This window comes from Ornithodoros turicata, chromosome 2 (genome assembly GCF_037126465.1).
Source record: "Ornithodoros turicata isolate Travis chromosome 2, ASM3712646v1, whole genome shotgun sequence".
NCBI lineage: Eukaryota > Metazoa > Arthropoda > Arachnida > Ixodida > Argasidae > Ornithodoros > Ornithodoros turicata.
In genome coordinates this window covers 32,957,340-32,973,874 of record NC_088202.1, presented here as the reverse complement: position 1 = coordinate 32,973,874, position 16,535 = coordinate 32,957,340, and the positions used below count along the sequence as shown (strand labels likewise).

The following is a 16,535-nucleotide window of genomic DNA, read 5'->3' as shown; positions in this document are numbered from 1 at the left end:
TCTATTGAACTAAGCTAACACGCCTTCCCAGTGACTTCCAGGGTGCGTCATCTGAAGGGACGAACCAGCCACTCTCTCCCACTCAACCTCCTTTCAATCTTACATTTTTTGCTCACCCATACACACATTCATACGACGGGATCGACGCAAGCGGCAACTGTTGAACATGAGAGAACTGATGTTCTGAGGCTGGAACAACATAGAAAGGACAAACACATACATAATCATTCCTCTATTTTTTGTTTGTTTCTTTGTCTTCGTTTTTGCCCCCGGCTTGTGGACTTGAGAACTGCTCCTGCTCATTACCCCAGAGGGGTGGGTGGGGAGGTGACATTTTAATAGAACCTCTACTGACGTGTTGTCATGCGTTTTCGCCAACACGCAAAAAAGGAAAGACGTTGGAAAATTTTTGGGCTGCGTGGCTTGAGGTGGACTTTTTTGTACTTTTGGGGGCTTGGGTGGTGCTTTTGTGAGATTTGTGTGTGGATGTGGGAGAGTAAGGGTTTCATACTTTAAAAGCGATAAAAAAGTCCCGTGCCGGGAAACAAACAAAAAGACGACACAACACAGCGTGTGTTGTGGCGTTTTTTGTTTGTTTCCCGGCACGGTTTTTTTTATCGCTTTGAAAGTATGAAGTACCGAACAGCCCAATTTTAACTATTTTCGAGAGAGGGGCGGGGCTGGGAAAATCCCTGGGTCGATGCACACACACACATACCACTTGTCAAAAGTCGAAACTTTGCTTTGTACATTTTACTCTTTTTTAAAGTACATTTTCTCACTGAAAAAAATTAGCGACAACATCAGGTGACGCAATTGAGTGCTTTGCAATAACTCCCAGTACAGAAATAGGTATTCATGAAGTATAACATTAGGTTGCCAAGCAGTGCCTCGGTGGAGTGGTTGTTTAGCTTGAGGTGTCTTGTCGGCACAACCCTTGGAATCAGTATGTAGGAGAAGAATTTTAAAATGACTTCGTGCTAATAGAAGGTAGGCAAGGGGAGGAACAAATGTTAAGAAAAGCAAAGTGCTGTGATGCATTGTTAGTTGTTTTGGTGTACGATCTGCTCAGTGTCCTGTCTGCTTTCGTGAAGTAACGATATTTAGTGGCTCATATGTCCGTTGTGTACAGGGGCCATAAGAAAAACATTATGCGTTATCACATCATGTGACCCACATAGTTGCTTTATCAATCGTACGGCAACTATAGTTGCTGTACGATTGATAAAGCAACTACCTGGGTCAATAAATAAATAAATCAACCCAGTCAATTTATTTATTTATTTGTTAATCCTCGGTACCTCAAGGGTATTCGCGGATCTGAAAAAAGTAACTAAAAATGCTGAGTACAGTTTTGGAAGTGTATTTTCTCCACGGAGGGAATCTGTCGCTGCAACTCAGATACTTTTTAACCCGTATATCTGTGTAACTCGGATACTTTTTCAAGCAACTTTAACAACCCTGGTAGGCACCCATAATGTTCCTCATCAGACATTCTACCAGTAGAGCACCCTTCTTCCTTTCCTTTTCTTTTTGCCAAGCTATAGAGATAACAGTATGTCCAGGTGTGACAAGCATATTGTAATCTTTAGTCAGATCATCGTTGTTCAGTACTCCCATTATGTGGTATAGTTGTTCCAAGTGTTTTGTGTGTGCGAGACCCAGGAACTTTCCCGGCTCCCTCCCTCTCCCTCATCCACACACTCAGCAGACAAACCTCACAATACCCCCCGTCCACCTAAAAAAAAAAATGCATATATATATATATATATATTTATATTGCAACGTCGTGCTTTTTTTTACGTGTGGGCGAAAACACATGACACACGGCAATAGAGATTCAGCTAAAATTGGCACCGAGCCCTCGGGGTACTGAGCAGCAGTGGTTCTCAAGTCCACAAGCCGGGGGCAAAACCGAAGAAAAAGAAACAAACAAAAAAATAGTGGAATGGCGCGATACCCGGCACTCACGACAGCGCGGCGGACCGGGGCAGAGAAGCCCGGCGCCGCGATATTGCGCATGCGCACAAGTCCGGCGGTTCCGTAGCCGATCGGAGCCAGCATGAGAGGGAGACCGCCGCGGCGGTTCCCTAGACACTGCCTATATTTTTTGTTTTGTTTTAATTCCCCCGCAGCCATCGGCAACAACGACGCACATAGCTCAGCATTGGCTTTTGAACTGCCCTCCGGTGTCGAAGCACCTAAAGCTCCAGTGAAGCCTGGTGCAAGACGTAAAAAGATATGTACTGTAGCTTTTTCGAGGCAGTTCCCGAGGACAAATAAGGTTGATTTGTCATACACCATCGCTTTTTGATTGTCTGCTTTGGGACAGCATGATCGTTGCTCTACAGCAAGACAGCAAGCGCCGAAGACAAACGGACGAGGCTGGGGGGTAGGGGGGACGAGAGGAAAGACGAAAAACCCGAGGAGAGAAGGGGAAGGAGGTTGGGAAAGCCGGTCTGTTTGCGCATGCGCGCTGGGCCCCAGCTTTTTTCCCGCGCTGGCCAGAGGAGACGCTGTGAGTGGCTCCTGGGGATCACGTGATTTGGGCGCCCGCCATTTTCCCTGGGCCATTGCGTAAACGCCAGCTTCCGGCGGATGGCCTTAGTGTGTTATCCGCCCAATGTTGCCCGCACGCTTTCTTGTATTCCGTCGCATGGCACGCCTGGTGTCGGTACGTTGTGCACAGATCCACGTAGTATTAAAGGGGCCGTAAACAGGTACAAAAGGTGCACACTTCTTTGTGTTATATTATTGGAACTTAGTCAGTGAAAACTCCTTGCAATTACTAACGCTTAAAAACAAAAGGCGCTTGCATACGGACGAAATATTCACTGCACTCTTTCGCATTTTAGCTCCGCCCCGCGCTCTAACTTTACGTCATTTTGACGTAGCGCTTTCCCCACCAATTACGATTGAGTGTTCCACGTATGATTTTATTTCAAATGCGAAATTGGACTAGATGAACGTGAATCCTCTTCTATTCAAAATCTAAACAGGTTACAGCCTCAAACTGAGAAAGAAATGCGTTTAATTTAGGTATCATACGCGCACTACGTTTTCTGGGTAGTAGCACGCAGCACACCACCTGCGCGAATGAATATCCGGGACTTCAGTTCCGGAATCTTAGGTAGGTGCACGATGGAACATCTTCGTCATCTTCGAATGGTTCCGACAACTGGGCTGCCGTACTTTGGTTTGATCACGCCATGTCACGTCGTGACCGGGAGGAACCCGGGTTCGAATCGCGTCATGTGATAGCAGCCCAGCTGTTGACGTTTGCGCCGTCCGGAGAGGATGAAGATGTCATGACGTTGAATTTCGCAACCACGGAGCGCAAAACGTCGTTTCACACAAACAAAGTGAGTGCTCCGACTCACAGCTGATAACGAAGTATGTTTATTGGCTGGTAATTTGAAACGTCATGTGCGCAGCTCGGCCCCCCGATTGGACGGCAAAGCGCTACGTAGCCATGTGACGTATGCGTGGTGGAGAGAGGCTCGCTGGTCACTCATCTTTGATAGCAGTTATATGGGTCAATGAGCTGGCAGGAGCCGAACGAAATGTATATTTGGGTATTATGAGCTGCGTTCTTTCATGGGGTATCATTATTTCAGAAATGTTTGGTGGCCTGTTTACGGCCCCTTTAAGCATCGCCTGTTAAAAAAACTTCTAATGGTGTAATATACGTTATGGTACCGTGTGATGACCTGAGTGGATTATAAAACGTACTATCGACAGGCACTGTTTATTACCACTGTTTGCTTCTGGCTGGAACGGAAATGCGTTTGCGCAAATGGTTTCGGTTTCTATATCTGTTTCTTTCTGTTTTTGTTGGGTTTTCCTTTATCTGATTGAAAAGATTCAAGTCATCTTTTTTCCCTGCTGTCGTTGTGAAAGTGTGGCCAGGTATATTACGCCATGCCTAGCTCCCATATGTGGTCACGGCCGCAATAAATTGAAAGAACAGCAAGTTGTACGGCTAAACTATCATCGACATTATTGGTTTACGTTTTTCTCGCCGACGCTATTGACGGTGCACGCTATAGCTCTGACAGCTTCGTGTTTGCGGTGTGTTGACGAAAAGTATCGCAGGACCTGTAACAGTGCGACTGGTAGGCGGGCAGCGCGTTTTTAATTATTGAAACTGTTTGGCAACGAACGTCAACAATGTCTCGAGGGGATTACAGCCGTTTTCGCTGGGATCCAAACTGCACCGTGCCCAGACGAAGTTCCTACAGGGCACAAAAGAAAGCGAGGATAGACCTGAGCAGCCCTTCCGATTATACATTCGGGGACGAACAGCAAATAATCGCACAATCTACCCACACCGGAGCGGTAAAGTCGGGGGATGTCGGTATAGTAGCGATAGTGATGTGGACGAAGGATATCTTCACAAACATCGAAATGTTGTGGAATCAGAAGTACGCACGATAACCGCTAAAAGCGAAAGCAGCGAAGAAGACACCGATAGCGTACATTGTGAAACAACATTTACAGACCTAGTGAGCTCACCAGGGAGAGAGAACCAGTTCCACGATGACATGGTAATTCACTTCTCACTGTACATGTTCTTTTGATTACTCGCATTGTTTTCAAGGGAAGCGTAGCAACACACAATGTCGCAAATGTGGTCAAAGAAACCATGTGTACTGTGAGCCATGTATATTTTTTCTGTCACGTACGTGGATGTATTTTCTGCAGCATATTTTTGTGTTGTCGGGGTGATAGGCCATTTTACTCTAAATGTTATGGAATACCTTTCATAGTTTTTCAGGTTGCAGCGAGCTATGCATCAGACACTTTTGCTGTATCTTTCGCTTTGCTGATTTCAGGACGAAAAACCTTTTCCGCGATGCAAGCTCACTCGATCACGAAGCCTGCTACTAATAATGGAGCACAGCTTGCGTAATCATGCCACGAAAGAAGCTACCGAAAGTCTTCTTAAGGATATCGAGGCTCACCTGCCCAAGGATAATGACTGCCCTCTTTCCAAGTATCTTTTTTTTTTTCAAGGAGTTCTCTGGTAGCGGATGCGCCACAAGCTTTCATTTCTACTGCCCATCCTGTGTTACTTACATTGGAAGCTCTTCCAGTATCAACGCTGAATGTACCTGCCCAAATTGTGAAGCGGTACACTGCTCTCATGCCCTGACTAAGTCTGGGTCATACTGCTGGATATTGAGCAACAACTGAGGCTTCTATTCCAACAACCGACCTTAAAGGTACTGTAAAGCAGTAGACAAGCATGATATGCCGGTGATGTGACTAGAGACTTTGTTGCTTTTAAATACCATATGCGGAACCATGCGACCGACAACGCGCTATAAATATTTTTAATTTGCCATGAAAGATGCGGCGTAGTGGAGCGGTGCGACGCCTGGTGTCAAACAACCCCCTGTACAGCGGGCAACACTGAAAATTGGTATTACACACTATTACATCGGAACTTCGTTATTTTAGTAACCATATTATTAGTTTTCCTGTTTACGTATGCATTCTGAAACCCCTGTTAACAGTGTTTTATGCGAAGTAACCCAGCGCTGTTCGATGGAGGCTCTCCCTACTTCTCTACTGCGCCTGCGCGCTCCTTCTGTTCGCGGCCTCTTTCGAACGAACAAACTCTGTCTGTGAACCTCAGTGAACAAACATGTCCCGAAGCTGTCTGGCTTCTTGAACGTCTGACAAATTTTTTTCAACGGCTCAGCATTTCACTTCAGTTCGCTTATCCGTTTATCCTCAGATATGGATCGTTGTGTGGATTGCAGGACCGGATTTTATGGTGGATTGTGGTGGATGGTTTGTCGGGCCCAGTGTTACACGCATGCAATGTGGTTGCCGCCGTATGTGTCAGGGGTACGGATTCATTGCGAATACCTAGTACAGTGTTGCCCGTAATCTTAAATTGTAATTTTCTAATTAATTGCACCGTCGATTGGAATGAAACTTTTCTTTTTTTTAAAGCTTTTGTTTTTTGTTTTTTTTTCTGAGACCCCGACGTATAAGTGACAGTACGATGCCAATGACAATTAACGATACATTGACAAACGAGGATAACGGCTCTGGTGCTTTTCCAATGGCTCCTCGATAATTTCGCCCAATGAACAAATAAGATGTGTCACGTGTCATTTCTGGCGCGGAAGATCTCTAACTTGAAGATCTCGAAGCGTTTTTATTTAACCAAAGCTGCCCTTTTTCCTCCTATTTTAACACTGTGCAATGCAGTGACATATAGGGAGGAAAATACAAAATACTTCGGGAGGGGTTCCATGGAAAGTTATATTTAGGAGGAGGATTTCATTCTTCTTTTTCTCCTCCCAAATGCGCTATCAAATGTACGAGTTCGTGTGGATCTGAACAGTCCCCTCCTCCCCTCCCGTTACGATGGCAGTGTACGAATGCTCGAAGGACACGAGGGCGGCGTGTTTTCTCTCTCTCCCTCTTTGCACCTCTTGGGTATTTCCTTTCCCTATTTATACGTCCGAGCCCTTCCTACAAAAGCAGCGCAGATGTTTTATGGCCCTATTTGCTTCGTTCACCGAATTCTTCTTTCGCGGACCCCGTCAGCGCTTTGCACGATGTGACTTGACGAACGTTTGCTTGAAACGTTTTTGCCTGGTGGCTTGGACTATCGAATAGCCACACTAAATAACATTTGATAGGTGCTGCTTTACAGTACCTTTAACCTTCAAATCTGGGAGACGTAGCATGTCACTTGACGTTAGAGACATCACGCAAAGCAAAGCCTACAACAAACTTCCTTTGAGGGACAATGATATTTCAGTGACGTGGAACACCTGACGGGGCTCCAGTCTTTCAATGTTCAAAGTTCACCATCTGGCCACTCCAGCTAATGTTGAACGAGCTGCCACAGAAACAACGCAATGAAAACATCATTCTCCGTGGTCTGTGGCTCGGCCCATCGAAACTACAGATGAACTGCTCTCTTCGGTTATTTTTTGATGAAATGAACCAACTTTCATCAGACGGAATGACAAGGGAAGGAAGGAATGGTGTGGAGCACGATTCTAGTGTGTTTCCTGCAGCCCGTTGTGTGGATACAGTCGCACGCTGTTCCATCAAAATCGAGTAATCCCTGGTGGCGCTATGCGATTTTCAAAATACATGGGAAATCCCATACAGGCACCAAGGGTGTACCGCCACCATAGTCACACAAAGAAATACGTTCACTGTTCTCAGGCAGTTATGTACACATTCCCACTTGTGTATGGTGGAGCATACCTAGGCCAGACAGGAGGATGCATAAATGAGGCTGAGAGAGCATGCCCTCCTTATCAAGAACAGCACACCCTCACACTCTAAAAGCACAGCTTCACCGCATGGCACGCTGTGAGCCAACTGTTGTCACGAATGATAGGGTTATCGCTTGCGATTGGAAGACAGGGGGACAAAGTCGTACGCCCCAATCTCTCTTCGAATCAGAAGCAATAATAACCCTATCATTCGTGGCAATGGTTTGCGCACAACGTGCTATGCGGGGAAGTTCTGTTTTTAGAGTCTTCTACTGCTTTGCAGGCAACAACAAATCAAATAAAAGACAAAATAAGATGACAACGGTAAAGAAGATATGACTGTTTTCCGAAACCGTTGTCCTGTGAAATTTCGGTTGTATTTTGGAATATGAATTGTGGAAATTGAGGAAGTTCCTCAGAGCATAGCTGTCAGGACACAGGAAAGGCACAAGAGCACAGCGCTTTTCTGAAATTAAGTCATGCAGGACCAACAAGCCCCACTTCCTACTTTGCTGCGATGATTATTTTGAGGATGGAATGTAATATTTTTCATTTGCTTTTCACGTCTTGATGGCTGGAGTGGTTTCGAACGCAGTCATTTTGAAACCAAAACATGGTTGTTACGGATCAATACGTTTCGCTTTTCAATAGCTTTTCACGCTCGCTGAAGTTTGTTTGAGGACAAATCCTTCGTTCCATCACCCAACTGCATGCAGTCACATTGGATGAGGGAAAGCGTTCCTTCTTTCACGATATTTTCACAACCACCGTCCAGTCTCTCAAACTATCCATACAACATCCACCCCGAACTACATCCAACCATACTATCCAACTTGCTCCAAACTGACAGCTTCTTCGTGGTAGTCTCGTTCTTGGTGTTTCGAGAGCGTTCAAATTACGTGGTAGGATCAGGAATATAAGCTGCCTACCGAAGCTCTCCAGCCGTATAGCTTTCTATCGAAGGTGAAACAAATTTTCCAGATTTGAAGGCCTTAAGATGCCTTATGCAGTGATAATGCTGTAGACAGTACTTGCTCGATGCTTGCTTGCTTGTACGATTGCTCGATGGCTACTTCAAAATAGCCACTAGACACACAACAGCTCCTATATGCCTCTATCATGCACTACGACACGACAGCTGTCTCATTACATTGTATTTGTATCAATAAGCAATTTTAACTTCTTGTGACCATCTTATTCCTTATTTATATCAAAATCAGTTCCACCCGTAGAAGGCTCAGCTGAAGCTTCTAAGGACTGGATCGCCGTTGAAGACATCAAATTGGAGTGCTCACTGGACTGCACAGCATCATCGGAAGGAGGTCGAGCTTCCACTTCTGTCGTTGAGAGCATGTTACCCCCTGGGGCTTCGACAGAGGACGTCGCCTGATATTCTGGATTGGTGCCATCATAGAAGCCAGAGACGTCCGATGCCCGTGTTTTGCCAGAAGTTGACTCGGTTGGGAACTCTACCACATCCTGTCGGATCTGGTTCGCACCCTTGCTTGGGGACATAGGCCCACCTGGGAAAAGCGTTCCATCCGCAGGAGAGACGGGAACGATAGCGTTCCCACTAGATGGTTCTGCAACCTCAGAAGCGGCTACCATAGCATGATCAATCCCTCTTCCAGGCAAGCGTGACAAAGCAACGGTTGAACGCGACAGCAGGCCGGGACTGTGGTACTGGTTGATGAGACCTTTAGGAAAGTTCATGTGAGACCATGTACTGGTGCTGTTTTGGGTTTCGTTTCTCGTCTCCTTGACCACCTCACTAGAGCTCGAACCATCAATAGAAACAAGAGGTAGGTACTCGATGCTCGGACGGTACAACAAAGTGAGAGCTGGACGCTCCTCTTCTTGAATACTTGGACGTTCCTCCTCAGTTACGTCCAGATTTTTGAGGGCAGATGACATCGAATCGGATGCCTTAGTAACCGACCACTCTAGCTTCGCTTCCTCCTCCTGTGCTGAGATTCCATCCCTGCGACTAGTAATCTCGTGTATCGATTTGACGAGCTGGCTGATGGATTCGGAAACCGCAATTTCTCTTGGGATCTCTTTACTCTCTGTTATAGTCAAAGCGATATCTGAGAGCAATCCTTCCAGTTGTGCCGGTAGTGTTGGTGCTGTACTTCCTTCTGTGACATCTTGCTCCACTACTGCAAGTTCATCAGCATGGTCTTCCTCAGGTGAGCCGGCTGACTTCACTTGCATTTGCTGCCCTTCACTTTTATCAAGTCCTGTTTCATTGCCAAAGTTCGAAGTAGCTTCGACTGTTTCATGTACTATTTTTGCTTCCTGAACTGCTTCTATTGCAGGATACAGTAGTGTTCTCTCAGTTGGTAGAATAATTTGTTCTGTTACAGGAACCAGATATCGTTCAGGCGAGCTATGTTTTGGCGCACGAAAAGGTAGTTCTATACCCTCTGTGCAGGGTAACAATTGTTGTTCAGCGCTTTGAAGCTCTTGCAAAACGTTGACGCTGTCATCCTTTTCTGGAGGAGCGGTGGAAAACATTGGGTATTGCAACATCGGACTAGGAGATTCAGCGATACGGAGCGGCCCCCTCAGTACTATTGAATTGTCTTGGTCCTCGGGCAAAAGCTCCCACGAGTTATCACCGCTGCGCTTTCTGCCAATGGGGACAGGCTCATCTTGTTTCGCCAAAGCAGACAATTTCTGATATTCCTCGGAGCTGGGCAGTTCTTCAGATAGAAAGTTTGGTCGTGTTAGAATTGCGGTCGGTTTAGACGTCGACTCGTCTGGTATACTCGTTCCACTAGCTATACTTTGTAGGTTGGTAGGCGTTACGGACGATTCCAGCTCTTCCGAGACTGTGCTAGACACGTCCATTATTTGTCTCTGGTGTTGGGGCACCTCTTCGACGGGTCCTGGAACAGGCAGTGTGCGTAGAGCAGTGCCATCTCGAGCCGTTATTGGGAACACTGGATGAACCTCCAGTGACCTTCGACTAGGTGACGGGTATTCAACCAACTCGTATGATTCAGGAAGTTCCACTGAACCAGCAGTCTCCCGAGGTGTCACTTCCCCCGACTGTAAACAGGGCGTAACGTTTGCGTGCTGTAGTTCTACCAGCTGTCCTTGTATATCCGAGTCATGTTGAATGGTTGCATGGGCAGGTTGCTTGCCGCTGGCCTCCGCTTGATCTCGCTTCGTGTCCGGAACGCTTGTCCGCTTTGCAGCTATCGGAGTGGCTAGCGTACGACCTTGAGGGAAGTATTCAATACTAGGGCGTTCTTCGAAGGATAGGTGATTAACCTCAGTGTCCACTCCTTTCTCCAAAGTACGAAGGAAGCTTGTCTTGCTTCGAGGGGATGTGCTAGGAGGCGTCAGTTGCTTGGTACCTATCTCTGTATTAAGTTGTTGAATAAAAACGTCTCTGGTTGTGGATGCAGGCGCGAAGGTCTCTGCACTAGGTGATGCTTTTGTCGCTGTTGTGTCATCCAGGCTGAACGGTTCTGTGGAGCCATGCTTGTCAGTTTTCCTTCCAAAAGTGATTCCACAAGTTAGATTTAGTTGTTCGTCACGAGCCCGCAAAGGGCTCTGCGATTCTGAGGTTGCTCTAATGGGTGGTATAGGTAAGACGAGCTTTTCTTTTGGTAACTTTCCTGGCGTAATAAATTCCCATACCGGTTTTCCTGATATACTTCCAGGGGGGCTCTCGTCTATCCATTGTTCCGTTTTCCGGTGAGGTGCCTTCGCTGGTGATGGTAATTGCCTTTCATAAGAAGCGTCTGGCTCTCCGGGAGTGCCATTGATTAACGTATCAGGCGCAGCTTGCTTGGGAGCAGTGTGCTTACCATCAAAATAAGCCACTCTCTCCGTAACCGGTACTGACAGTTCCTTTGAACCTGACGTTCTGGCGTCGAGCGCTTTTGGACACCACTCATTCGGAGCGACAGATCGCGGTTTGTATACCCTGGGCGGAAACTCGGACGAGCCTTCGATATGCCCTTGAACATTTTTAGCATTCATCTGCGCTGTTGGTGCAGATGGGCTACTCTTTGGCTCGTGAGGTATGGCGGCCGTTACAGTGTCCGAACGGTGATGAAACAACAAACTGGTGGGTTTGACCTGGTCTTCCATAGTTTGGTCCAGAACACCTTCAACTGATTGCGTTCTATCACGACGAATTTCCTCGGGAATTTCGTCTTGGCAGACAATGTCTTCGCCACGGCTGTCTTTCCTAGAAGCAAGTGCCGACGCCCCCGGCCTCTCTTCAGTCGAAGTTTCTTCATGCGATACTGTTCTCGTCACATATAATGGACTGCGACTTGTGAGTCGGGCTTGTTCCTGCGCTGGAGTCACAGCCCTTTTTCCTAGTGCCGGTGCATCGCTTTCCGGAGTGGTGACGGAAGCAGAGTATGGCATCGGAGTTTCTCGTCTAACCCGTGTTTTCCCAGTGAGCTCTTCTGTGGTGGCGGGCATAGAAACTTGTTCGCTAGAAATCCCACCTACGATCTGGACGAATGTTTCCTCCGACGTCGATTCTTGCGCGTAGCGTTGGCCTGACGAGTACGTTGAACATGTTGAAATCGGGTTATATGGAAGAACCATAATAAATTTTGGTGGACGTAGACTAGTCAGAGGATCATCGGCGACGAGCTGTAGGTGAGCTGCGGACGATTGCACTTTCTCCAACTGCGTCTGCGGAGTCTCGGCTTCAGACGTCACTGAAGATGAACCATGGGAAGGTGATGTACCGACAGAGTTAGGCGCAGCAGAAGCGAGCATTGCGGGGTCCGGAGGGCGGCGTGTTTTGGCTTCTGGGATGACCTGTTGGCGGCATATGGCGACGCCAGAGGCAGAACTAGCGTGCAAAAGCGTTTCTCGAGATGAACGAATGATGGTGGTGTCTAACGTTTCAGGACTGTCTGCTGGTCTCAACCGTTTGTAAGATGACTCTTCACCTGTTGGAGAGTCGATTGTCTCCGTCGATGAAATTCTGTATATTTGGCGCCCATTTCGGTCAAAATAGGCGTGATGTCGGTCAGTGTGGTGTCTATGACCTGCTTGTTGCTTGTTACGGTCCGCTGCTCGTGTCTCCTGTGCGCTCGTGTCTCCTCTAGCACTGCTGCTCACTGCTGCTGGGACGTCGACCATGTTGGAATCCGTGGACTTTTCATTCTGTAAAAAATGTACAGCGAATGAATCCGTGAATGACGTTGCGACGTCACTGCATTGAGGAGACAGCAGCCTGCTACTGAGGCTGGACCACTACGGTTCATTTCTGTGTCTCCTCTCCGTTTTGATAACTCTCAGCGGTCTGAAACTCTCTTCGCCAGTCAACAAAAACAGCGCGTCGTACGCCCCACCATTTGTTATTTCGCTGTAAGTGATTCGGCCCCTAGAAATGGGCTCCGTTTCCCGCTAGATGCATGGTAGGATCGTTTTTGATTAGCCAACACTTGCTTCTCGCTGTTTGTGTTGCGGACTACGTAACTGTCTCTTCATACCAGGCCACCAACAAGCTGTATTTGCTCGCATGAACGAAGAACCACACCTCGTATTCGCAAACCTGGGATGTAAATCGAGAGGGTAGAAAGGAGTAGTTACCTCGAATTTGACAGCAAAGCGCGAGTTGCTACAGTGATGCTGCCCGCAGGGTACCGAATTATGTGTCCAGCCGGGCATCCCTGGGTAGTGGTAGTCCTCGTTGGAAATGTCGATGTATGTGAAAGTCTCGACTGGATTTTTCCAGTCACGTACGGGGTGGAGCCGGGTGTACTTGGGCTGGGATGTGGGCAGTCGGAAGACCAATACACAAAGCAGGAGCAAGAGCAGAATAGTTATAACTATTCCAACCAACAGAGGCCAGTCCAAGGGACGTTTGCTCTGAAATGATGCAACAATGATTAACCAGCGCAATCTCCAAGAACGTGAGTCATAGAACGAATCAATACGAGAGACAAGACATTGCGAACATTGCAAACTTGGCCCAAAATAATCGCAAAATAGACTTTCAGCAAGCGTTATTTTGCAGGGTATGTTTGATATAAATGTCGACGTAACTGTACGCTTGCTTTACGTTACCTGGTGTCTTTCGCTATCTACGTCCTCAAAGATGACCTCTGTGTCCCTACTTCTGATGCGCTTGCTCGTTTCCAAGTTCCATAATCCGGTGGTCGCGTTGGACCCAACAGCTCCGAGTGGCAGGACCTCGGAGACGATGGAGGCCATGCAGACTAGGACCGCGGCGATACGAGGCCACCGGCGGTCCGCCATCACCGGCGACCTTCCGACTGACGCCCTGGCTGGGAATGCATAACACGGTTGCGCTATCATTGGAACGTGTAACTGAAATTTTGTTGTTGTTGTTGTTGTTGTTGCTCCTCAAGCGGGATGGCGCTTATCCGCTAGGGAGATTGGCCAGGACTACTGAGGTGCGGTCAACAGGATGTTAAAAAAGAGTTAGATCCACTCAGAGTTAGATCCACTCAGAGTTAGATCCACTCAGAGTTAGATCCACTCAGAGTTAGATCCACTCAGAGTTGGATCCACTCAAAAGAGTTAGAATCGGTTAGAGCTGGAGATGAATGACATGATACTATGGAGAACAGCGCGGTCCCTAACGCCACTATGGGAGGCTCCAAGGGATAGCAGAGATGTCAGGGAGAGCTGAGCACCGATGGAGAGAAGAGGGGGGACGAGAAGGCGACGACGAATGGTGGCGTAGGAGGGGCGGTCGAGAAAGAAGTGATGGACAGTCTCGGCTTGTCCGCAGTGCGGGCACGCAGGTGCCGATTCGAGGCCAGCACGGTGAAGATAGAAGTTCAATGGGAGGGAGAGGCACCGAGCACGCGTTACAGAAGTTTCGAACTCACGGCAGCCACAATGCTCAGGATTCCAGCGGAATAAGAGGTGTTCATAGCCAGGGCGTGGAGGGCGACGCCGCGCGAGTGAAAGGAAGCGTTTGTAGCGCGCCCGGACGATGTCAGCTATTGGAGGAAGGACATCCAGGATTGGCCCAGAGAGTGCCATATTAGCCAGGGTGTCAGCGGCTTCGTTGAGCGGGAGACCGCGGTGACCAGGAATCCAGGTGGCAAGGAGATGGGAGATGTGGCTGGGTGCAAAAGCAACTAAGGTGGCGAGCAAGGGGCTTGTAGGGCTCTCAAGGGAGGAAATCACAGAAAGAGAGTCAGAGAGGAGGGGCACCATTTTGAAAGCGATGGGAACCCTCATCAGCGCTAGGAGCATGGCTAGAAACTCACTGTGAAAGACCGGTGTGTAGTCCGGGAGGCGGACGGGACTGTGCAAGTCGAGCTGCGGAATGACAATGCCAACTCCCGCCCGTTCCTCAGAGACAGATGCGTCCGTGGCGATGACCAGGTGATTGGGAAACTGAGACATGTGAGTGTCAAGCTCTGCTTTCAAATAAGTGAGAGGGGCATGTTTGGCATCCGAATGAAAGATGCTGAGAACCTGGACAGAGGCTGGCGCGGGAGGCACAACCGGCTGGGGGACATGGGCAAGCGAAACATTCAGGGGCGACAGGAGAGATTGGGCAAATAGCAACTGGGGAATATTGGATCTGCGCCACCGCCTGCTAGTCCAGGAACCCAAATCTCTGAACGATTCAATGTGGTGAGAAGCAAGAGGGCTCTGCGCCAGAGACAGGAAAGTGCTCACTGTTAAAAGATGAAAGCGGGCTTTCAGTGGGAGCACACCCGCCTCAAGATACAGGGCGTCGTTAGCAGTATACCTGGGAAGGCCGAGACACATGCGGAGCGCTTTCCTCTCTAAGACGAGCAGCTTGCTTATCCGGTAGTCTGGGAGATGAGAGAAAAGGACACAGCCATATTCGAGGATGGGACGGACATAGCAACGATAGACATAAAGAAGGGCATTCCTGCGCATACCAACACGAACGCTGGAACAACGCTGGATGCAACCCAGTGCCGCGGAGGCTCTTCGGCTGATGTGGTCAATGTGGCGGCCCCAATCCATCCTGTGGTCATACCACACACCCAGATACTTCAGAGACTCAGGTTGGTCGATGCGATCGTTGCCTATCAAAAGATTGAAGCTGGGCACCGCACCACGGAAGCCCACAGGCGGAAATAGGAGCACGGCACATTTCTGGACCTTTAGACTCAGATGAGCGGATGTGGTCCAGGCCACAATAGTGTCGATGTATTGCTGGGTCAGCGTGTACAACAAGTGCAGGGATGAGGCCGAGGCGAAAAAGGCGATGTCATCTGCGTAAGTGATTGTCAGAATATTCGCGTCCAATGGAAGGGAGCTCATGAGTATGTTAAAGAGCAGAGGGGAAAGGACAGAACCTTGAGGCACCCCTCTAAACAGCTGATGAGGGGAAGAAACGAGGTGGCGGTCCGAGCATTGGAAAGATCTTCCAGAGAGAAAATTCCTGACCCAGGAGAGAATATAGGGAGGGATACGGACAGCGGATACGGAAATTTTGTGATGTTGTGCTACAGCACGAGGCATTACGACTAATGACGCTTTCTCTTCTTCTTGTTCAATCGTATCGGTAACAGGAACACGTGATGGTAAACGACGACACTTCATTAAGAAAATATCGCTCAGCTTCGTATGAATTGCTGTTACGTAAACCTACTCAAATTATCATTATCCGGTGCCGGGAAAGCGTAGAAGCTCTAGGAAACCGTCTTTCTTTCTGCCATACAGCTTCATTTTGTTTGACTGGTAATGCGAGAAGGGCATGCTGCCTTTTTCAGGGCTGCCGCTTGCAACTGGCTTTAAACAAGTACTTCACGCGACTAGGGATGGAGCTTTCGCTCAAAAAGTGCGTCCAGCCCCCGCTCACACACAAGACTGACCGATTTCCTTCTCTGGGTCGGTAACAAGAAGCTTCCCATGTAGCCAAAGGTGGGATAATCAATGTCTCATCAACGTCTAAATTTGGACTAATGGTCAAGACGTCTCCCAATAGTCTTAATGTCTAGGGGAGTTCCTGTAGCCTTCCTCTAGCATAGCTAAGGTTACGCCACCTGGACATCTCAATTTAGACATCCAGTCTTACCCTAGCCCAACTTTAGACCTTTTATATACAAGACTGAGGCGGCTTCTAGCCCTGTAATAGCCCTTAATTAGCCATAATGTCTAGGATTACACCTTCATTAGCCTTTACTTAGACCACACCTAAAAGCTTCTCTGTATGTGTGTGCTGTTTCAGGAATGTGTGTTGTGCGTGTGAAAGTGGCATGCACTAGCTCACACATGAAGCACATTTTGACAAAACTTTATTTTGGGTAAAGCTATTAAAACACTGCAAAAGTG

General features: G+C 48.0%; 2 protein-coding genes across 2 annotated transcripts; both read right to left on the bottom strand.

Annotated features, from left to right (window-relative positions):
* Positions 1-8,392: 8,392 nt before the first annotated feature.
* Positions 8,393-13,577, bottom strand: LOC135383326 (uncharacterized). Its single transcript, XM_064612836.1, has 3 exons — positions 13,308-13,577; positions 12,831-13,109; positions 8,393-12,401 (listed from the first exon to the last, which is right to left on the bottom strand). The coding sequence occupies exons 1-3, from the start codon at positions 13,557-13,559 to the stop codon at positions 8,448-8,450; spliced, it is 4,485 nt and encodes a 1,494-aa protein (XP_064468906.1). The 5' UTR covers positions 13,560-13,577; the 3' UTR covers positions 8,393-8,447.
* Positions 13,578-13,784: 207 nt separating this feature from the next.
* LOC135384514 (uncharacterized) lies at positions 13,785-15,521 on the bottom strand. Its single transcript, XM_064613712.1, has one exon. It carries the CDS (start codon positions 15,519-15,521, stop codon positions 13,785-13,787), a length of 1,737 nt encoding a protein of 578 aa, XP_064469782.1.
* Positions 15,522-16,535: the final 1,014 nt, after the last annotated feature.